This window comes from Leuciscus leuciscus (genome assembly GCF_965113295.1).
Source record: "Leuciscus leuciscus genome assembly, chromosome: 11".
NCBI classification, from domain to species: Eukaryota; Metazoa; Chordata; class Actinopteri; order Cypriniformes; family Leuciscidae; genus Leuciscus; species Leuciscus leuciscus.
In genome coordinates, this window is record NC_138735.1 from 25270206 (window position 1) to 25294300 (window position 24095).

At 38.0% G+C, this 24095-nt stretch overlaps 1 protein-coding gene across 1 annotated transcript; it reads left to right on the forward strand.

Annotated features, from left to right (window-relative positions):
- The first annotated feature begins 4162 nt into the window (after positions 1–4162).
- LOC309509121 (60 kDa lysophospholipase-like) lies at positions 4163–23135 on the forward strand. The gene is made up of 17 exons (XM_082183672.1): positions 4163–4294; positions 4581–4734; positions 12389–12518; positions 13514–13625; positions 13705–13830; positions 13895–13978; positions 14923–15049; positions 15330–15442; positions 15909–16094; positions 16192–16305; positions 16445–16564; positions 16705–16800; positions 18029–18192; positions 21521–21607; positions 21930–22029; positions 22288–22350; positions 22858–23135. The coding sequence occupies exons 1-16, from the start codon at positions 4277–4279 to the stop codon at positions 22336–22338; spliced, it is 1782 nt and encodes a 593-aa protein (XP_082039798.1). The 5' UTR covers positions 4163–4276; the 3' UTR covers positions 22339–22350; positions 22858–23135.
- The last annotated feature ends 960 nt before the right edge of the window (positions 23136–24095 follow it).

Genomic DNA, 24095 nt, shown 5'->3' on the forward strand with positions numbered 1-24095 from the left:
GGTTGCTTCGATGATGAAAAACCAGATAATAGCTGCCTGCGAGCGGTATTTATAGGCCTAGACCACGCCCGTTTCGGCGGGACGTGACGCAGCGGGCGCGAAGCACCCTGATTGGGTCTGGCGTCACGCCAGGCCTCGCTCGATAGGCTGCTGCAGTTGCCGCAGAGCAGCCAATAGGCGCGCGAGCTGCCTCGCCTATGTCTGCATGCTGCCGCAACGCGTTTTGCATTATTAAAAATTAAGGATAATTTTTGGCTTCAATATCTCGCGGAAAAAGGATTTTCCCCTAGCGTAAGATATCTTACGCAGTACTCGTTCCCTCTTCTAGAGAGAACCGAGGTTACATTAGTAACCGAGTACGTTTTTAGGGCAAGAAAAACCGCTCTCATCTCGAGGCAGTTGATGTGAAGGCGTTGCTCCGAGCTCGACCAGAGGCCGGAGGCAGGCCTGCCCTCGTACAGGGCTCCCCAACCTGATTTGGAGGCGTCTGTTGAAATGACTGCTCAAATCACCGCGTTCAGGGATCCTCTGATCGCACCGCTTCTTCCTACGGGGCTCGCGGGGCGCCGAAGACGGAAGATGGGCGGATTCACTCTCTGACGTAGCGAGAGTGAGTCTCGATCGGAGGACGGCCTGAGCATTGCGTGCTCAGGACCGAGGCAGACAGCGCACTGTGTGTGTCGGTCTGACACATGCAGGGGAACCCCGCAGGATTCACAGATGGGGAGCGGCATTTGGATCAACGCACTCCGCTGTTAAAACAGCGTTTTAGCTCTTTTAGGAATACTAAGGATACACGCCGGATGCCACAGGGAAACGCTTGCTGGGTGGTGTCCGCCGAAGACGCGAAGCTGTTCCGCTGAAGGGGCTTTTCGACGGCGAGCGGCTTCCTTATCCGGAGAATCAGCGAGGTATGTCTCTGAGCTGAAGGAGAAAGATCTGTCATAATGGCGAGTTTTCTCTGAATTTATACTCTCCTGACGCGTCCAAATTGGCGCGCTCGAGTCTGGCAGGGCGCCAAGCGCTCCTATTGGATTGCGCGCTCCTGCTCACTCGCCATAGGTTTATGCAGTTGCCGCAGCACAGCCAATCACCTCGCTTTGCGGGCTATGATGCTCTCGCTGTGCAGCTGCAATGCGTTTTAAAATAAAGGCTTCAATATTCTCGAGAAAAGGAGTTTTCCCACAGCGTTTGCAACGCAGTACGAGAGAACGTTCTCGTAAGGGAACTGAATATTTGTTGGAAATTTGTTCATACAACATAGTGGCAAGGCTAGGTCGCATGTTTCCCCAACTAAAGTTTGAGGATCCAGATAAATTGAAAGGGGAGTTCACAGACTACCAGGTCACAGACAGCAAAAAGTTGCCCCAGGAGCAGAGAGTTGACAGATTCTGGGGCCTTATAGGAAGGAATGAGACCAGGTTCAGTGAGCTGGCTAGACTGATGAAAGCATTGCTCTGCATTCATGGTGAAAAAGATAGTTACAGAAAATCGCATGAGCATGAATAACAGCACTCTTTGCTCTCTCCTATCCTGCAAAATAAACCACACCGGTTTGGTTTCAAAATACACTCCATCCAAGAGGGCACTGAGAGCAGCTAAATCTGCCACATACAATTACAACACTTAAAAAAAAAGGGAGCACATATTCATGTTTACAAAACATACTGTACTTATGTTTACAAAAGAGAGACACAGTTATTGATGCTCAAGGAATAAACTGTAAATAAATGTGTTAAATGAGTTTGTACCACAGTGTTATATGTGTTTGTACCAGTGTTAAAAACTGTGATGTTTTTTTGTAATAAAATTACAAATAAAAAATATTAAGAAATATTAATAAATGAAGTTATGTTTTCATTTATGGGTATTGCAATGTAAATAATACACTTAACACGTGCAGTACACTTAACAGCATGAGCCTACCTCTTGCTATTCTTCAAAACAGTTGAAGTCAGGTCAACTTTATGGTAATAAGCTATGACACGAGGCTGAATCCAGCTTCTTATTCACAGCTTCTTATTGACGCTATTGAATTATTTTTTTAAGGAAGCTTTGAACATGACACTTTACACACTGCACTATGAGCCGCCTATTGCATTTTCTGCCCATCGGTGCTGTTTCCCGGTCGCCTCAGAGGGTGCGTTGAAGTGGACATGAGCCCATTATAGTAGAGCTACTACTCTAACGAAATCCAAATTTTGAGAAATTATTACTGTAGAATTATTTTCCTATGAAGCTTTGAACTTGGCACATTACACAATGCACAAAGAGCCGCCTATTGCATTTTCTGCACATTTCGCGGCGCTGTTTCTCGGCCGCCTCAGAGTTTAACTGGACATTATCTCATTATAGGTAGATTGGCACCTGCATGTCCTTTTGTTGAAAGCCAGTAAAAAGCTACTATTTTGTATAGATCCATGAGGCAGTTCGACTTCACGAACGCATTTCTTTACACACACACATGCATACGCCTGTTTTGTTGGATCAGTGTGTTCACTCCATTGGTGTTTGTTGGGTATGTATGAATATAACGTGTTTGCCAGTCCAGTGAGTTACATATCGCATATTGAAAAGATGCAGATTCACCCATTCGGAAGCGATACAGCTCGAGGTTCAGAGACAGTGAAGAAGAGTTTGGAGGAGTTTGTTGATTTAGAGACTGTTACAGTTGATCCGTTGTGTTTAATAATCTTAAATTTGTTATGTATTAAAGTATTTTAGTCATCTAAGGGGCCATTTACACAGAACGCGCTTACAATTATTTTTTTTATTTTTTTGCGAGGGCAGTGTAATGAACACTGTAGCCTACAGTGACCCAAGACTCGAAGCCAATTGTTTCACATTTAGTATGCAGAATTATTATTTTAGTAAACACAACAACTCATTTTATTTTTTTGTCCAAAGTATCATATTTTCACACCACATGATTTATAGAGAATTATGGCATTGACACACATCCATCACCTGACAGCACGTAAACACCATAAAATAATAAATGTTTTAATTACATACAATTGAGTCATTTTACATATTCGTATGGGCCTAGTATAAAATGTATGGATGGGTGTGGAACCTTCAAAAGTAATTATAAGTTAATACATAAAAAGTATTAAAGCAATTCTTTAAAATGTTTAGGACCATTTATTTTAAAGAACATCTTTCATTCTGCCTTTTGTTAAGATTCGTACAATGCAACAATTAAAAAACAGACGATTGTACATAAATTACTTGAAAGAGTTTACATGAGCATTGAGATCATTCTAATAAAAAAAAAAACTGAAAAAGATGCACAGTCTCAGATACATATAGGCTAGGTTTAATTTCCTTATCATGTTTTAATTTCAAGATGGTGAATACACACCTAAAAAGAAACAGAGTACTAAAAAATCCCAACACAATAAGTGAAACAACTTTTGTGAAATGTTTAGTGATACAATTTTATATTTTCTACATCGTATCTAAGGGTCTAGAAAGCAGGTTAATGTACTGTATACAGTATACAGATATATCTCATAAAATGTGAGAGAGATAAAAGACATGGTTGGTTTTGACCTCTAATGATGATAGTCGAAGAGTTTGGAAGTACAAAATCTTTTTAAATTAAAAACATTTAAATACAGATTTTTCCCCTTGTCGTTCACATTTCCACCATACTCCCCCAAATGAGGCAAAACAAATATTTTATATATAAATTTGAGTAAACCCAACTTTTTAAGGATTTTATTCATGATTAGGAGTCGATTAAGTGCTTGCTAGCTATTATTTGACATGCTCACTGCTTCTTCCAGTTGTGAAGAACGTCCTGAGAATATGAATTTGCAATTCTGCCAATATAGTGTGATTTAATTTCATTTTGGCTAATATTTTAGTGTGATCACAGCTCAGCATGTTTAAACGTCATCTACTTTGTGTTTATTAATGTGAGATATTATGAAATGTCTAACTCAGCCTGCTGGGTTATCTGAGCAACTTTGAATGGAACGAAAAATAAAGAAATAAATGATGATGACCATGTAATTTTTAAAGGTCGTGTTATTGCAACAGCAGTTACTAAGTAATTTTAACTTATGCAATTCGCAGAAAAGTTTACTTATTTCCTATTTATTTCGCAGTCACCTGACAGTTGTCCAGCGCCCTCATTGGCTTAAACAAAGTTTCACTTCATGTCTGCAACAAATAAAAGAGTAAATTGTTAATATTGCACGAGCATCTTCAACAGTCATCCTACGTGAATTCACATAGCCTTACAAAAAAAACAACAACAAAAAAAGACATGGATTTGAATTTCCTGGTAAGATATATATTTTTTTATACTCGATTTGATAAGACAAAGGTTTCTTTTATTACTCATTGTAAAACTCACATGTTCTGATAGGCCTGTAGTATAGTGCCTATTGACCACTTTTGTGTTGATAAAAGTGTAAAAGTAGCTATAAGTTCATTTAGGCAAGTAACACGTTAGTTGCGAGTAGCCTATTTAAAATCAGCGCGCTGTCTCTCAAAGATTTTGTTGGTTAGTTTTGGGCTTTAGCAAGCATGACATCGAGTAACAGGTTAATCAATTTGATGTGTTTCAGTCGCAGAAGTCTCTCTGCCGAAGCGCCGTGGGAACGGGTCGCAGGAGAGTCTCTTGCGACAGTTCTGGCTCTCCTGATCTGAAAACCGATGTCGAGGCGAGGGTCCTGGTCATAAACACCGGCGGAACCATAGGAATGGTCATGCGTGATGGAGGTAAACCATCAGCTGCGCTTTCACACTGCTACGAGGGTTCATGCACACCAGTGCCGGCCCGAGCCTTTTGGGGGCCCTAAGCAGAATTTAATTTGGGGGCCCCCTCCCACCACGCAGAGTCACCTGTGCTGGACGATTATTGACACAATGTCACGCTATAATGTTACATTATAAATTAATACAATGAGGTTATGTATTAATACAAATTAAATACTTAATAAAAAATAGATACTTAAAAAAAGTTTTAACTTTTTCTTTACTATTTTACTAACTCTTGGAAACTTCTGAAAACAAACTGTCACAAAACATATGAAAAAAATTATTTGCAAAATATCCTCCAACGTTTTGCAACACTTTGCAGTTTGAATTATGTCTTGTATGAACATGACGGAGTATGTTTTTATGTTTCCACTGTTCGATCGCGCCCGCGACTCACACACACACACACACACACACACACACACACCACACATATTCCAGCATTGTAATCTTCCACTGTGATGTTTCCAAGCACATTTTTGCGCGTGTGAAGAGGATGATTTTTTCCGTCGATATTGGAACGTGAGTGAAGTACAAAGCCTATGATAAAGAATAGTTTACCATCCAAATCCATCGCGAATGTTGAAACATTTTGATTCTAATGAGAGAGATACGTGAGCCCAACGCCGCTTACTTTCACTTTCGCTTTAAATTATTTCGTTTTGGCTTGTTTATAGTTATTTCTTTATTCTTGTTCTGTTCTGAATATCATTACATTTAAAGGATAAATCATTGATCAAATAAAATTTTTGTGACATGGCTTAACATTACCGTGACTTTGCGCACAAATTGTCTATGCACGCGAGGTTATGCGCATGACTCAAACAATGGCAGACACAGCAGGAGTTGTAGGCAGGTATATTGATCATGAAATCAGAATTTTCTTGTCTTGAATTATTAATCCTTTCATTCATTTATGTCACTTGTTTAGGTTAATTATTATGTAAAAAAAAAAAAAAAACTCGATTGGGGGCCCCCCGGTGGCGAGGGGGCCCCAAGCAGCCGCTTAGTTCGCTTATGCCGAAGTTTTTCATAGAATTAGGAAGATTCATAGTTATATTACATAAAATTACCACAAACAAACCCCCAAAAAGCTAGACTTTATCTAAAAAAAATCATTGTCTATTATTGATTTTTACTTATGTAAATTATTATAATATAAAATGATAAAATGCATGCCATATTCTGATGATGTAGGGGAGCGCGGGGCACAACCTAACGCGGGGCTAGTTGTAACACGCTTGTTTTAAATACTTCCGCACATGCTTGGATGATGAAAATTTGTGTATTTACTAGTTGCCAATTGCCATATCAACACTATAGAAAAAAAAATTCCGCCCAATTTTTTTTTTTTTTTGGGAAGATATCCATAGACATTTATTAAACCATAGCAAAACTAAATTTCTTACTTAAGTTAATTTTTCATCTCTATTTTTTGTGTTTATTTAAAATAAGACAAATCTGATATTATTTTAATCTCCAAGATGTTATTTAACAGTTGAGATAGTTATTTAATGCTTCGCTAACAAGCAGAAGACACTAGCAGGGTTTAAACCCCAGTTGTGCAGGTGGGGCATGTTGTCACACTGCGTTACAATGAGCCCCTATTAGAAATATGCTATTATATTCTATACTTTTATTAATTTTATTGGGAAAACGTGAGAAAAAGGTGAATAAAGACTGAGAGTCAATGTTCAGAAATGACTAATTATTTGTTTTGAACTATGTTGTATAGCTGTGTTTTCATGTGTTCGTAGTCAAAACTCAAAAAAAAAAAATATTTAATTATTAAAAATTGCCATTATTTTATATGAAAAAGTTGTTTAATTGTATTTTATATAGAAAATACTTTAGTTTGTTTTGTATATATTTTTTATTAGATCAGATAACATTTTAAGCTGTCATATGTTATGTTACAATGTGCCCCACACATGTTACAATGTACCCCACCTGGGGCATGTTGTCACATTTCACTTCCATTCTTTCGGGGTATGTCAAGAAAAAAGTATATACTGTATTAATAAAACAAAACCACATAATTGTACTAGACATGTGGGAAATTAATGTGGGAAAAAATAAATACTCTGAACCATAAGTAGATTTACACAAACTGAGAAAGTCAAAAAGCGTTAGGTTGTGCCCCGCTCTCCCCTACATCTAAAACAAAATGAGCACTGTTTCCGAATTACTTTATTGTTTTATAGGCTAATCAGTAATACAAAATAAATACATTTAAAAACGTTTCACTTTCACATTGACTTACCATAACAACTGTTCGATGAAAAAATAAAAACACAGGCCAAAAGCAAGCAACACTCTCACATTATATGCTATAGCCTAATTCACAGAGGCTGTCACTTTGCATAGACCTATTTATCTTTTCATGCGACTGTTTGAGTATTCCAAATTAGCCTAAGAAGATGTGTTTAATAGCCGCTTTTTGTAAAAACGTAATTTGGTCATTTAATTTGGTAATTGAAATAGTGTGTAGGCCTATATTTTATTAAAGAAATTGTGGTTCGTTGTTGTATAAAAAATACTGAGAAAAGGTTCACTAATAAAACCATGCAAGAGAAAGGCCTATTTTCCCCTTTTTTAAGGAATCTTAAGGAACTTTGAGACTTCAACTGAGGAACCGTTTAAGATGATAAAATTAAGGATTTAAGGCTGCCTAACTTTAAAAGAATTAGTTCAATTACGTGGTTTTATTTGGAGACACCATTTGAAAGTGACTGTTTTATTTTGTGTATTTTTGGAGTGAAGGGAAACATCTGTTTATGTTTAATGTTCAGTTAGGTTTGGCGTTTAAACGAGTTTCTGTTATGTTGAAGTTTTTATCATTATTGTGCAGAAGAGCTTATGGTGAGGTTGTGGATACTAATACTGTGATGTAGCCTATGTTGCTCAATGCGCAATAGTTTAGCCAATGTCAGTGCAGTAGCAAGTTTCTTGTTGTGCTGCAGACATAGCCTACTTTGTACATAGCCTACTTTTAATTGTATAACCCAAGTAAAATACAAACAGGTATTTTCCGTTTTCTAATAATCAAATAAATAAATAAAAAAGCACACTAATAATTACTAATAATATTAAATTAATTGTGTCATAGACTAAATACTTTAGGAGATTTTACATTATTTATTCATGTAGCCTACATTGCGCTAAAAAAATATTAGCCTAGGCTATGTGTAGGCTAATATTATTATCTTTTTTTTTTTTTTTTAAGCGGAATAATGAAGTAAAAAATGTATTTTAAACTGTTTCACGTAGCCTAAATACCCTACTCTCATTAATGGAGTTGAGCATTCAAAAATATAACGAGTCATTATCCAGAAGTTAAACAAAAATTAGGCTATTAGGCTAATTAAAATAGGCCTACTCTTTGAACACTTTTCATTGGCCTGCTTCCTTTTCATAGGCAGCATGATAATCCTTCTATAAATTGTGTTTTAAATTGCAGAACTCCTATTTTGAAAAAAATATTTTCACTAGAACAATCAATGATGCCTCTATTATAGCAGACGCGACTCGTTCCATGTTGGAACGGTAGGCTACATTGGCCGGTTTGAATTGCTCCAATAACAATACTGTAACCACTAAATGTCGTGTGCAGACATACAGTAGTCTAATCATATCTCTGACCTTTCCTTTTGTTTCTTTTAAGCAATGTAGTGGGACTGCGCAAATGACATTTAGGCTAGATCTCATTTTCGGGTATGATGGTGGGTAGAGTATCCAAAAACTGTACTCAAGTAAAAGTACAAGTAGCCTACTTATAGAAATATTTACTCAAAGTAAAAGTAAAAGTAATAATCTTAATAGTTACTTGAGTAAGAGTAAAAAGTATCCAATGAAAAAACTACATAGCAACTTACTTCGGATCATATATAGGCCTATATAACATGATATTATTTAGTAATATAGTTAGTAATTTAGTAATATAGTATTACTAAATAATATCATGTTATATATATATATATATATATATATATATATATATATATATATATATATATATATATGCCTATATAACATGATATTATTTTGTTATTTTTATTCATAATTAGATAGGCTATCTTTGCAACCAAAACAGAAGAGACAAGCATTATTTCTGCCATCTGTAGCCCGAAAATCATTGCCTGTCCTTTGGTTTGTATAATAGTAACTTATACAACTAAATTTGGATTATTAGACAGTGTCGAAATAAAGTGACTCTGCAGAGTTTTGCATTCACATTACTGCACACATTACCGCGGGATGGCGGGTGTTCATTTCATATGCTGTGGAGGACAATGCTAGCTTATTTAATGTATAAATTAATGTATATGTCCAAAAAAACGTGTAATGTCATAGGCTACTTTGTAGTAGTGCTATCGTGGCGTAATAATCTGTTTTGTTGTAAAATGTACCTGAATGAAATGAAATCGAATGTAGCCTATCGTCCTGTGGAGAATTCATTCACAGACAGCTTAAGATGTTCAACTAATAAAGATCTTCATCGCTGGCAAAAATATGATGCATTTGCAGATTTGCTTTCACTTGACTGTACACGGCCACTTCATCTAACGCTCTTGATGTTCTTAAATTTTCCTGTTACGACTCCGAGTCGAGTGTGAATTGCTTCAGACGATTCAGTGCGTGCAGGAAACTGAACAGTTCATTCATACTGATTCGCGAACCGCGAACCGATTTAGACAGATCTGCCAACTTGTTTGATGAAGTCTTTGAACAGAATCGACTCAAAAGAGTGATTCATTTGTGAATTGAGCATCGCTCATGCCCAGAAAAAAGGTACAGCGCGCTTGGTATAAACGCATTTAACAACATGTATTGCATTAAAATAAAGTAACGAGAGGAACGTCAACCAACGTAACGAAGTAAAAGTACAGTTTTTGCATGTACTCGAGTTAAAGTAAAAGTAGCCTACCCACATTTAAATCTACTCTTAAAAGTACAATTTTACCCCAAAAATACTCAAGTAAATGTAACGAAGTAAATGTAGGCTACTTCGTTACTACCCACCTCTGGGTATGAATATGCATATCGAAATGAAATGCAAATTACAATATAGATATCATTCTATAGACATGTTTTTTAAAAACTCTACATGTTTTTTTGTTTTGTTTTGTTTGTTTGTACGCATGTGTATTTCAAGCCTACGTTACTGCATGTGGTTGAAAACAATGAGCTGTGATATGACAAGAGCTGAGTGCCAACGTGCTAAAGCACATTTGAATTTAGCGGTTGATCATGTGATGCACTGAATGTTCTAATCAAGCAAGTGGTTCTTATGCTGCGTTCCAGACGAGTTTGGAAGTGGGAATATCCCAAATTAAATGTCCCACTTAAGACCTGAGTTCCAGTCAATCACACCTCACATTCACATGCTGATGTGACGTTGCCACAACACAACGAGAGTAGGCTAGGCTTTTCATGGGTTTCATCAGGTCCCTTTCCACAGGTGTATTAATCAAGCACAATGCAGTCTGCATTCATAATCTAGGTGCTTGATTTTATACACCTGTGGAAAGGGACCTGATGAAACCCATGAATAGTCTATCGTGTTTTTGTGTCAATTATGGCAAAAACTGAATAAAAATAACAATCACTTTGAAAACAGCTGACGAAAGCAAAAACGAATATATCATTACATAAACTTGATTTATAATGTTAAAGTTTGTTTTTACATTTATGTTCATTAGAAGCATGATTGTTTTGATGGGAGGCATGCATGGGAAGCATTTCCGTTGGGTGTCATCCTCTGGTTTCCTGTTTCCTGCAGCTTAGACCTTTCCGCCCTGCACAAATTCCTTCATGTGACCACTGGAGTCAGTGTCAGACAGGCTTCTGATCCTTAAGTTGGTCCTTTCATGGCTTTGTCCTCTCTTAAGAGGATAGGGGACATGCAGGCTTTTTCAATGGACTTTGCCCCAGGTCTGGCTGAAGTCTTGCTGCGACCCAGACCTCAGTATATTCACCTTATCCTAGGTTTTATCTGCTTGAGCAAACCCTTTCCTCTGTCTTCCAATTAGTCCTAAGTGAATGAGTTTTGGTATTATTGTTCCCAAATGTGATGGCTATGCAGCATGAGTGAACCTGTGAAAGGGAAAGTCTCAGTTAGTAACCTTAGTTTTCTAATATGGAATGTGAAGTTGCATTCCCATACCTTTATAATAGAAATCTGATGAAATAGCATGGTATAAGGTGGTATAAGCTTCAGACATTCATCATATTGAAGGTGTTCCCATAGCGACGGCTATACAGCGTCTTGTTCCCTATTCAGGGAACCAAGATTACATACGTAACCGAGACATTCTTTGACAGTGGGAAAGTCAGTCAGGAAGATAGCAGGCCTAAATAGGCTACTTGATGTAACAGTGAAGACTAACAGAAAAATATATATATTATTTGTCAAAGACAATATTTTGGGACCGTTTAGTTTGTTTCTATCAGGCTTGTGCCTTATTTTACCATGTCAGGCAGTGCTCTACACTATAAAACCATTAAATGCTGCTCATGCACAATAACACAGCTTCAGGAAGCTCACAAACTTCACTCTTTATCTTTATTAAAATCTTATCTGGCTCCTAAGAACTCAGATACACTACAAAGGAGTGTACTTTCTATCTGTTAGTGTGAGTTGCTGTTTAGAGCTGTGTTATGATAAATATTAGGTTAGACCTTTATTCTCTATGCAGTGTGCAATTAATGAAAAGTTTCATGGCCCCCAGAATATTTTGTTGTAGGAACATGCAAACAGTCAGTATATCAAAATAATGAACAGAGTTCTGCTTTTCACGAGTTCACACTTACAAATGATCAAGTACTGTAAATTAAAAGCATAAAATATGCGTATTTGGCATGCTGTCCGAGAGCTCCGAGCTCGAAATTTGGCCTGAACCCAGAGTACTTCCCCTGTACCTCTAGCAGGGAATAGGAACCAGCTATGAGTGAGGAGATGGGGTGGTGGAGGGATGTGGAAAACTGTAGAGGAACGTAGGTGAGTCGGCTATGCTTATAGGCCTCCTTTCAAGCTGATTGTGTAGATCACTTGAACAACGTGCTCCTCTTCCCGATGTAATCCACGCAGTGCTTATGTATATCAATGCGAATGCCCCCTGCTGAATGAATGGAACTGCAATGGACAACTAGTTGTCTGCCACATTATATAATGTGAGACCCATACTTAATACTTAACTGTATAATCATGACGGGTTTTAGTTTACTTACGGAGATGGAGAAATTATTTGCATCCATCCGTATATCCACCACCACTTCGAGATGCGCGGCTGAAAAACATGCTCTGCACTCGGTTATGCATTTAAAGTCCTTGTTGGTTGTTTAAAATATCTGATGGATGAACTCATGGATAGGACTCGTTTATATAATAACATGCTGTCAATTATAATAAAACTTCCCAATGTTATTTATGGATAGGATATGGATGGCCATAGATGACACCTACGCTAGTCGTCACGAAATGCTCAATTAAACAGATAAAACATGATGCAGCATCTGTGCCAGGGGTTTTCAATCATGCAGCATTTACTGTTGTACGTATGTGAATTTGTTGTCAGACGCAACTTTCTTACATGCCTTTCTTCTATATTTGCAGCTCTGTCTCCAGAACCAAATGCTCTTGTTAAAACTCTACGCACACTCCCCATTCTGCATGATGAGCTTTACGCACAAAAGACAAAGCTGTATGAATGCTACAAGCCTGAGGACAAAACACTGGTGCTGCCGTAAGTTCCCATGCAAACATGTAATCAGGTTTGTTATTTAAGGAGGTGGCTCTCAGATGAATTTGATCAGGACCTAGAGTGTTATGGTGATGCCACATAGAAGCAAAATCAATTTATCATGCACAAGTAAGAAAAAGAAAAAAATTGTAAATGCTTAAAGAACAGCGGTTGAGCAGTGTACAATCCTAAAAACAACACTATTTTGTATTAGCCACAACACAATAAACCTTTGATGTCAAGAACAAAAGATATTGTTTTTTCCTTACTTTCTGAGATCCTATCAGAACACTCTTGTGATACATTTTTTGGGGTTGTCCCACCAGTTGAGAACCACTAAAATCCTTCCTCCTAGGTTAATATGCAGAGATGACTCTAAGTAAATATGTGACACGTTTATCTCTGGCAATTCTGACTTTTGTTTCGCAATTGTGAGCTTATATCCCTTTCGAAAAAGTTAATTTTATTAAGTGTACTTTATGTAGTACGTAAGTATACTAATATCTATGTTCTAGCAGTATACTTTGAAGTGTACTATTTCAATACTGCTTGGGACTAAATTTACCCACTTTTTAGTATATAAAATTATATTTTTAAGTATACTTTAAGTGTAACAGTAGTAAACTTAGTACTGAGTACACAACTAGTTTACATCTATGTTTTTAGTTTGTACTGCAACTATACTAGAAGTGAACCTACATTGGTATGCTGATAGTTTGCTAGTTAAATATTTGAGGTATTTAACTAGTATTTTTTTTTTTTTTTTTTTTTTTTACTCAGGCATACAATGTCCGATCTGCCCGAAACTTCACAAAAAAATTCAGTTATAGTCATAGCGACAGATGCTGGCAACAGGAAGTGTTGCACATCAAAATTACTTTGCCATATTATTTATATATTTGCCCCTTAAAAGCATATCACCCATTGTTCAATGTTTTCCTAAGGCCACCACTTTCATGACTTAAATCAAGCCTCATTTTGTCTTTTGCTTACCTCAGACGATCCAAACTGGACAAGAGGATTGTGTATACGTTTTTGGAGTACTCTCCCCTGCTTGACTCCAGCAACATGACTCCAAATGACTGGGTCACTATTGGAAAAGACATTGAGGTGCATTTTTAACCATCTCTATTTTTTTTTTTCTCCACTTTAGACAGTCAGTGCTGAGAAATTTGTGTCTCATTCACAGAAATACTATGAGGATTATGATGGCTTTGTTGTTCTGCATGGCACTGACACCATGGCTTACACCACCTCTGCCTTATCATTCATGTGTGAGAATCTGGGAAAGCCTGTCGTCCTCACTGGCTCACAGGTAACAAGTTTTAAAGGTATTTTAAATGAACTTTTCCTTTAACTAACCATTTTATGTGTGGCAGGTGCCCATCTTTGAGCTGAGGAGTGATGGGAGGGACAACCTCTTGGGGGCGCTGTTGATTGCAGGACAATTTGTCATTCCAGAGGTGAGAAATGTTTCTTTTAAGAGATGCTTTTATATCCATTGTAAAAGTATGAGCAAGCAGTATGATGCAGATATTAAAATGTTTGTATAGTGTTACTGAATATAAAATACATTTTATGAGTTTGCATGTAATTCTCCCCATGTTTCCTCCGGGTGATCTGGTTTCCCCACAATCCAAAAAACATACTGCATCTATAGGTGAATTGGAGAAGCTAAAATTGTCAGTAGGTGTGAATGAGAGTGTGAATGTCTGTGTGCGAACTAGGGCTGCAACAACTAATAATAAAAAATTATCAATAATAATCAATAATGAAAATCATCGACAGCTAATGTAATTTTTGATTAGTCACGTCTGCCCGCCACCATGCACAAAAATCTGCCGCTAGTAGCACTGAATCTGTACACCACCTGTCAAATAAGTCAGTACATGCTTTGATGGTCCATGATAAGGTGTTCCAGTGAAGGCTGACACACAATAAAGCACAATAAAGGGACATATTGTCCGTCTCGTCCTTCGGATGAGACGTTAAACCGAGGTCCTGACTCTCTGTGGTCATTAAAAATCCCAGGATGTCCTTCAAAAAGAGTAGGGGTGTAACCCCGGCATCCTGGCCAAATTTTCCCCTTGGCCTCTGTCCATCATGGCCTCCTAATCATCCCCATATATACTGACTGGCTTCATCACTGTCTCCTCTCCACCAATAAGCTGGTGTGTGGTGGGCGTTCTGGCGCAATATGGCTGCCGTCGCATCATCCAGGTGGATGCTACACATTTGTGGTGGTTGAGGAGATTCCCCCTTTCATGTAAAGCGCTTTGAGTACCTAGAAAAGCGCTATATAAATGTAACGAATTATTAATTATTATTATTATATAAAATGATTGAAAACTGTTTGAAATGAGTAAGGGACAAGAAAATAACATTTTATCTCTTTATTTCTACACAGGTTTGCCTCTATTTTCACCATAAGCTGTACAGAGGCAATCGTGTCACCAAGGTGGACTCTGAAAGCTTTAAAGCATTTGCCTCACCAAATCTTCCGCCATTAGCCAATGCTGAAGTTGACATCAACAGTAATTCCAGTTCTTCCAGCATTTATGGCTGTAAAAGTCCGAAATATTAGGCTACTTGAATGCTGTGATACGTTTACTGTGTATAGGCAATATATATACTGTACATACATTACATACAGTATATATACAGTAAATGTATCTCGCAATCTGTAGTAGATTTCAAGTAGCTTAACAGACACTGTTGCCACTGCTTGCAATTTCATGTCAACTTCTCCATTACTGATGTAATTGCACTAATGTCTGTATTTTTATGTAAAAATGATAATTTCTTCTTGTTTAGTTAACTGGGACACTGTGTTGCGACCAAGCATAACTGCCAAATTCACCATCAACCCACACATGAACCAAAATGTGGGTCTCCTGCGACTCTTCCCAGGGATTACTACTGATACAGTAAGGCTGTGTGGAAATATGCCACATATTTTGATCAAACATCTTTAATGTTGAGTGACAAAACATTTGTAATAAATTAAAATATGTTACTGATATTGAAAGTTTAACTCACATGCAGAAGTTCTGCTTTGAACACTTTGTAGATTTGCTGTAGTGGATTATTAGGTCAGTTGCTGTTGATTTGCTGTTATTTGTTCTGTATGTGATCAGTCAGAAATTAGCATTAGCATTTACACCACCTCTATTAAGAGAGGTGTGGGAGAAGGAGCAGGTATCTACTACATTAGTCTGGCTCTTTTCCCATTTTTTTTTTTTGAAATGATGAATTATTATCCTTGCCAAAAAGGTCAAAGTATGAAAAAATGTTCATCATGGAAGACATATGAATGAATTATTTAATGTATTTATATATATATATCGACATGCAAGTTTTCAGATGTTCAAATGAGGTCTATTTTCACATCAGGTCAAGGCCTTTTTGATGGCTCCCATGGAGGGTGTCATTTTGGAGACCTACGGCAGTGGTAATGCCCCTGATAACCGCCAAGACTTGCTGGATGAGATCCGTAAAGCGACTGAGAGAGGACTCATCATTGTCAACTGCACTCAGTGCCTCAAGGGCACAGTCACACTAGCATACGCCACTGGCCTGGTATGGGAGTTTGCTTGAGAAAGGTTTACTCCAGGAGTGTGTACTTCTTTAATATTCCCTTAATAATGGTGTGTACTTCTTTAATATTCCCTCTCAGGCTTTGACTAAGGTGGGTGTGATTGCTGGGTTTGATATGACTCCAGAAGCTGCTCTTTCAAAGCTCTCCTATGTGCTGGCAAAACAAGACATCAGTAAAGAAGAGAAGAAGAAGGTAAAAAAAACAATGACTGTGAAAAGTACAGAATCTAAGTATAAAACAGAAAGTGACAATGCATCTCCCAGGACAGTTTGCACCGTACAGTGTTAGTAATGTTACTTTATGGATTCAAAACATGTTCTTTGTTCATAAGATGATGAGTCAGAACCTGCGTGGTGAGATGAAAGCTGACCTGCAGGGTGCAAAGCTCTCTCTCAGCGACAGTCGCTTTATTCAGGTCATCGCCAGGTCCCTCAGCATTGGCTGCAAAGAGGTGAGTAGGCCAGACCTTTTGCATCTAATCTTGTTATTCTGGTTGAGTTTGTATAGCCCCATAATGAACAAGCATATTCAGGACCAGAAGAAGCTGTGATTAACTGTTGTAATCCACTATAATATTATTGATGTCCTTAGGAGCTTGAAGCCATACGAAATGCGCTAACGCCCGCTCTGGCCTGTGCTGCTGCTAAGAATGGAGATACTGAGGCTTTAGAGGCCATAAGAGAAATGGTAAGCATTTGGGTGTTTGCTGTAACAGCAAGTGCCTTTGCAATGACTTGCATTTGTAACTCTTTGTGCATTTCACCACCCAACAAATGCTAATACAGTATATTCAGTCGGTGTACCAACAGACACACACAGCAACACACTGATCCGACAAAACCAAGTGTCTGTTGCCGTTGGTCAGCGTGTCGATGCATTGTGAATTGCCTTTAAAGACAATTCCACACAAGCTGAATCTTCAAATGTACTTCCAGCATAAACGATCTGTCCGGTTGGACCATCTGCCACACCGGCAGAATATCCCTTAAACGAGAAATCCAAATATCTGTTTTAAGGCCTTAGAGCAACTCAACATCTTATAACCTGGCAGTACATGAATCAAGTACTGGAGTAAAAGTATGATACCCTATTAAAACACTACTCCAGTAAAAGTATTAAGTTTTCATTTTCAAATTTATTAGAGTAAAAGTGCAAAAGTACTTAATTTGTAATGTCACATAGGGCAAAATGCGTTACCATTTTAAGAAGAACACAATGCAGACATACTAGTTTACATTATTTGAAACTGCTATGGCAGCGGGGAGGATGCATGGGCATTAATTTGTGTTACTTTAGCGTTATGTTAAGTTTTTATCTAAAACCTTCCCCATTCAGATTGTAATACACAAATATGGACATGCACACATTCAAGCTTTTCATATAATAGGCTTAAATGGCTCACTCTTTAGTATACAAACAACTGGCAGTCCTGATCTATGATTTTCTTTTAGAACAATAAATCTTAAAAATCACATTATCAGTGACGTGCAAGTTCAGAGGATCTCCCATTCTTGGCTCATTTTGAGTCGTTTTTGAATTGTTAACCAAAGACTCTGACCAGATCATTTGAATTCGTGAACAGATGAAATCAGACGCAGTCCAGTTCACAAATTAATCGTTCAGTGTGATTTGTGAACTGATTTAACAGGTTAACTGAAAACAATTAACTCGTTAACGAATTGGACACTGCTATTGTGTCACTGAGCTGGTGACGATTTCTTCTGTTCAAAATAGTGAGGAATGGCATGTTTTTATGAGGAAAAAGTAAATGTTTCTCAAAATGCTGAACAGATACTTTAAAATTATACTTAAGTACAGTAATGAAGTAAAAATACTTGATTGTACCAAATAGCAAAGGGGAAAAAGAGACATAATAAATGATGCCTTCTTTTTTTGTTATTGTTGTTGTTTATAGGGCACTGACTTGAGCATGGCGGATTATGATGGCCGAACTCCCCTTCACATCGCCGCAAGTGAGGGACATCTGAAAGTGGTGCAGTATCTGCTGAGTAAAGGGGCCACAGTCTATGTCAAAGATCGCTTTGGTGATACACCCTTACGCAATGCCATTAACCTCAGGTAAGACAGGCCAGTAAGGTCAGATGGTTTAGCTTGACACCTTTTTGCATTATATGCATTAGGAAGCTTATAAATGTGAATATAACTGAATGTTTTGCTGTACCTTAAAGTTTTTTCTCTGTTTTCACCACAACTAATGTGCGGGTGTGCAGATGTGTGTGGGCATGTTGTATAACAGGTCTTTTATCATGAAACATATTTCTTCCCTTTACACAAACTGACTAGCCTGGAAATCCAGAACTAAATCTAAAAGATTAATGGTCTGGCGTCGACTAATGAAAATCGCCCAGCTCGAGGGGCGGCACCAAGCGTGCATTTGAAAATCTCGCTGCACGCAATTGGATAACACTACGACCAATCACAGCAATAAACCCCAGCTACCAGCGGAGCTAACCTTATTAGACATTCTCTGATTATAGGCTAATCTTACCGTATCCGGTCGGCGAAACAGCAAAAACGTCCTTCTTGCAAAGGAATGATTCTTATCATTCTTATCAGAAAGGAAAAAGCCAAGTCTAACTCGTTCATTGTAGCGGCCAGTGGCGTCATGCCCATTCAAAGTGAGGGGGCACGTGCCCCCTCAGATTTTTCCTCCCTGATAATTTTTTTGTCACAACTTTATTCCTATTATGCTCCATAATATACCAGAGCCTATAACGACTCAAATGTATTCTTCTGGATGTGTAATAAATCGGTCAGCAATGCATCAGCCCGCCTTTTTCCAATTATGGTGTCTGTGTATATCAAATCTAGAGCGCTACGCGCGTATCGCTCTAGAATCTTTGCTGTGTATGTTCAAGCAACTCACTCGTCTCGCACGTTGAGCTGGCAATGTTTTACAGATGGTCTTGAAGTGGTAAGTGGGTAAAGCAACAAATCGGCATTGAATTAGTTATCGGACGATATTAAAAGGTAGTGGGATTATTTGTGGTTTACCTGGAAATTTTAACTTGATCAAAAAGTTATGGATTTGATATTAGCTGCGAATTCAGAGCATTAACTTAAGTTGTGTCAGTGTAACGTTATCGATAGCTAGCCTAGTCTAACCGTAAACTAGTTGGCTAACGTTACTGCCATACAAAGCCATAGTAACGTTATATGATCGGTTTTGATTACTTTTTTACATTTCTGTCAAATATTAACCATTTTTAAATAAACGGGGTAGTGTTAACCTTATTCAGCACTGAAATCTGTCAAACTTCTTTCAAAGTCCTTCATCACAATTTCAGAGCACCACAAAGTCAGACCTCAGCACCTTTATGTACCTTTAATGTAAGATCGTTCTAAGGTCACATACCAATTATCATAACATAAAAACTGCAATGGTAGGCTACTGTTTTTAAAATCATGTGTAGTAGGCCTAAGTGTACAGTAAGTGTGTGTGTAAACATGCTTTAATGAAGTAGACTTCAAAAGCTTTAGAATTTTAGCTTACAGTTCTTTCATCAACCTGTCTTTTACATAAACTTACAAAATAGATACTTTAACTTAGTCCTCAGATAGAGGAGGGTATTGCTGCTAGCTCCGTTAAGGTATTTCTGTCCCTCCCAAACTGCATTGAAATGGTATGTTTAGCAGCCAGAATTAAAAAAAATTCAGGGGGAGAAACCCCCTGACCCCTCCTAACATGATCCATATCACCCGTCAGAAAACAATTGCAACGTCTCAGATTGTGCCCCCCCAGAATTTTGGCTTGCATGACGCCCCTGGTAGCGGCCAAAGCCGTTTCAAACAACTGGTGTTCATCCATAGCCATCTTGCAATGTTTACTAATGACTTCGACGTCACAGCGCTGTCGTCATCTGTTTAGCTCGCCTCTGGCCCGCCTATATCAGATAACCCGATGTGATTGGTGCAGCTCAGATCGAGGGGCATATTTAATGAGCATCATTATTCGACACCAGAGTAATTCTTTGCCATTCTTTTCTTGCATGTTTTAAACATTGATTGTAGGTGCATTACAGTGTAAAATTATACAATTTCCTCGGATCAAATTATTTGGTAACATTTGCCTTAGCAGTGCAGCACGCTCTTCAAAAACCCTCCAACTTCCCCAGCTCCACCTGTATAGATCTGTTATTCATGTACGCTATATCGTACAGCAGCAGCATGACTTAATTGCTCACAGCTGAGTGTTGTGTATGTATTGATAACAGAAAGTCCTGTACTTGCTCTGCAGCAGCAGCAATAACAGTAGCAGATCTTTTCCCCCAAGACCAAACATATAAACATAGTAATATCCATTACCATACCAAACGCTCAGAGAGTTGTCATGACAGAAATACATACATTTTACATTTACATTTTACATTTAGTCATTTAGCAGACGCCCTTATCCAAAGCGACTTACAAATTAGGACTAAGTTCAGCGAGTCATCATAAAGAGGCAAAAGCAACAACAACGCAGGAAGTGCTCAAAATACGAAGTTCTGGTATTATTCAGAGTAGCATAAGCCTGATAAGTGATGTTTCAAAGGGAAAGGATTTTTTTTTTTTTTTTTTTTTTTTTTTTTATAAGGTTAAGTGCTCACGGAAGAGATTGGTTTTCAGCTGTTTTTTGAATGTTGTCAGGGATTCTGCATTCCGGATGAGGGTGGGGAGAGCGTTCCACCAGCATGGAACTGTAAATGAGAATGTTCTGGAAAGTGATTTTGTGGCTTTCTGTGATGGAACCACGAGACGTCGCTCGTTGACCGATCGTAGGTGTCTGGTAGGGATGTAGACTCGTAGGAGTGAGTGAAAGTAGGAGGGAGCTGAGCCTGTGATAGTTCTGTAAGCAAGCGTCAGAGCCTTGAACTTGATGCGAGCAGCTAGAGGTAGCCAGTGCAGAGAGATGAACAGAGGAGTGACGTGGGCCCGTCACTCATACATTGACAGGCAGGTCGCGGTCAGACATTCTATCATTACATTCTTACCAAATGCACACATCCGTTTTTCCACTCATCCTTTGGCTAGCGTTACATTATATGATGACGCTCTTATTCACACAAATGCTTTTAAACCATTCTAATGTGGCTAGACACAAAAGAGAACTCGGTGCGCTGAATCTCCGGTCTGTGACAGCACACCACTAAACGAACAAAACTCTGCCAAAATGCCCATTTTGTTGAGCATTCTTGTAAGCACCGTCTTAAACAAGTTAAATAAAGTCTTAAATGAATGTAGAGTTATGAGAAAATGGGATGCATGCTAGATCCGCGTCATCCATCATAAAATTAATTCACACGGCTCCAGGGGGTTAATAAAAGGCCATTGATGTTAAGTAAATCCTAATTTTCATTTTTGGTGAACTATCCCTTTAAGACATGTCACTTTTCTCTGTCTGTAGGCATAAGGATGTTGTGGAGCTGCTGAGGAAGTGTGGAGCTCACCTCTCCACTATTGAATTGCAGGATACTGGAACAGAGCTGTGCCGGTCTCTCTCTCTCTCTCACACACATTTCTTCTCACCCTTTCTGTAGCATTTAATCTGATCTAACATTGCATTGACACAGCAAAGATACAGTATTATTGGAATTTGGATCTAAGCATGGCACCATCTTGTTTCTTGTGTCTTGTGGCATGTCAGACCTTCAGCTACATCAGTCTTCATACTGAATGTCACCAAAGACCTATACATCTATAATTGTATTATTGATCAGATCAATACGTTGATTACAGATCAACGTATAAAACTAATAATAGTAGCTTCAGGGTTCATGATGGCTCATGTAGATATTCTGGTGTGTGTTTTACAGTCTTGCTGCAAGTGGTGACTTGGCGGGATTGAAGATTTGGAAGTTAGCTGGGGTTGATATGACCATGCGCGGTTATGATGGAAAGACTCCTATTGAAGTGGTGAGTTAATGGAGATGTGCAGTGTGGAATAGTACATAACCCAACAGCCAGTGCCTGCAGTGACTTGTCATCTAGCTGTATGAGTGGATTTACTTGTTCCTCATTTGTACGTTGTTTTGGAAAAAGTGTTTCCAGAATTACTTATTGTTAATGCAAATTTGTCTTCTATGTCAGCAAATATCAAATATAGATGTTAAGATGTGTTGATAAAGTTATGCTTCCTGTAATCATTCATGAATTGACCTCTCTCATCTTCAGGCAAGAGTCTTTGAACGTAAGGAGGTTGAGGACTTCCTACAGGCTGCTTAGGTCCAAACTCAGGTATGAAATATATGCTTGCTTACAATAACACACGTGCATTTAGATACACATTTCTCCGAAAACGCATCTTAATACCAGGTTTTGCTTGCTCGATTTCCGGCATATTGTATATATTTTGGGGGTGGGAGGCCTCTAGAAATCCCTGAGCCTAGGGCCCTGTGTAGACCTTAATCCGCCCCTGCTACACACTATGTACTTATGCACTATGTACTCATCCATGCAGTGTATGAATTTTACATGGTTATTTTGTCATTCAACAATTGAGACAGTTGAGAGCATGAAGTGTCCAACATTCCACACTTCGTTTTTTCCGTTAATTTAGTGCATCATCCGGGTATTTAAAGTGCACTTTTTCTTTTTGGAATTTTCTGTGTGAAAATTCACACTATTTATAGCCTACATAAAAACGTCATAATAGTGCATAAGGACGCGAATTGGGACGCACCTACATTGACTTAAAACTGCAGAAATGTGCTTACATTGTTGTTTTTTCTGTCTGTTCTCTAGAATGGCGAGTTTATCGAGCTTGCTTTGCCGACAAGATCCTGAGGAGGCCGTCCTTCTAGCTGTCACTTTCTGCCATTATCATCTGTCCAGCTTCTTATTTTTCCAAAAGTAGTTAAAAAAAATTAGCTGAAAACAACTGATTCAAAAATCAATAACTTTGAATGGGGGGTGGGGTGATGATTACTTTCACATTTATTCAATTAGCAGAAGCTTTTATCTAAATGAGGAACATTTTTTCTGTCTGTCACATTTTGCTTAAATGTGAGATACTGTTTTTGTCTAAGCATGCCTTTGTCTAAAAACATTACAATGTCCACATTTCTCAGAGAGCAGCAGTATTATCAGTATCACCTATCAGTGTTGTCTACTTAGTGTGAATGTATTTTTATAGCATTTACAATAGTAATAGCAGTGAAGCTAAAGAGTGTCTTTATCCACAGGATTTAGTGAGATGTGCTTTAAAAATGGTCTTGAAAAGTAAAATAACAAATTAATTTTAATCCAGTGAAAGGTCAGTTGTATTTCTTTATGCAGTATTATTCTTTAGCAAAATCTGTTTCTTACTTTGATCATTCATGTTTGAAATTGTTAACCTGAAAAAGTTCAAATCAGTTTTAAAAATTCTCTTAAAACTACCAATTTTCTAAACACTTGTTGTCACTGCATTTTAATTGTGTTTCAGTTCCTGTTTTACCTGCCTTAGTTATGTTAGATTTCCTTTTGTTCTCTTTCTCCCACCACTTTGTCTCCTTGGTTACTCATTGATTAGATTACCTGTTTGTATTCAGTTCATTATCTTTAGCCCCTCAGTTCTTTGTCTGGTGTTATCCATGCACTGTTGCGTTGTACCTTGTAGGAGGAATTTTAAAAACTAATCATAAACTAACATTTCTTTCTCTTTACAGGCCTAACATTTAACATTTAAAAAAGAATCATGTATCAGAAGTATTTTTTAGAAAGGTTGTGGTTTCAGAAACTGAAGATATCCTGGCTAGACAGTTATTTTAAATGTAATAGTCCCATGATATATTGAGTATTCAACGATGAACTAACAATGAACCACCAACCTTATGATTTTGTTGATTTTGATGATTCTAACATCGAAATTTGCTTTGCCAGTATAACAGAGGGTGTGGGTGGATGCTGTTTTGCACAAATTGAACTAATCAAATACGAGAAAAATGACACAATGATCATGAGTAGTATGTCGTTATTTTGCTGTTCTGTATTTCTATCCT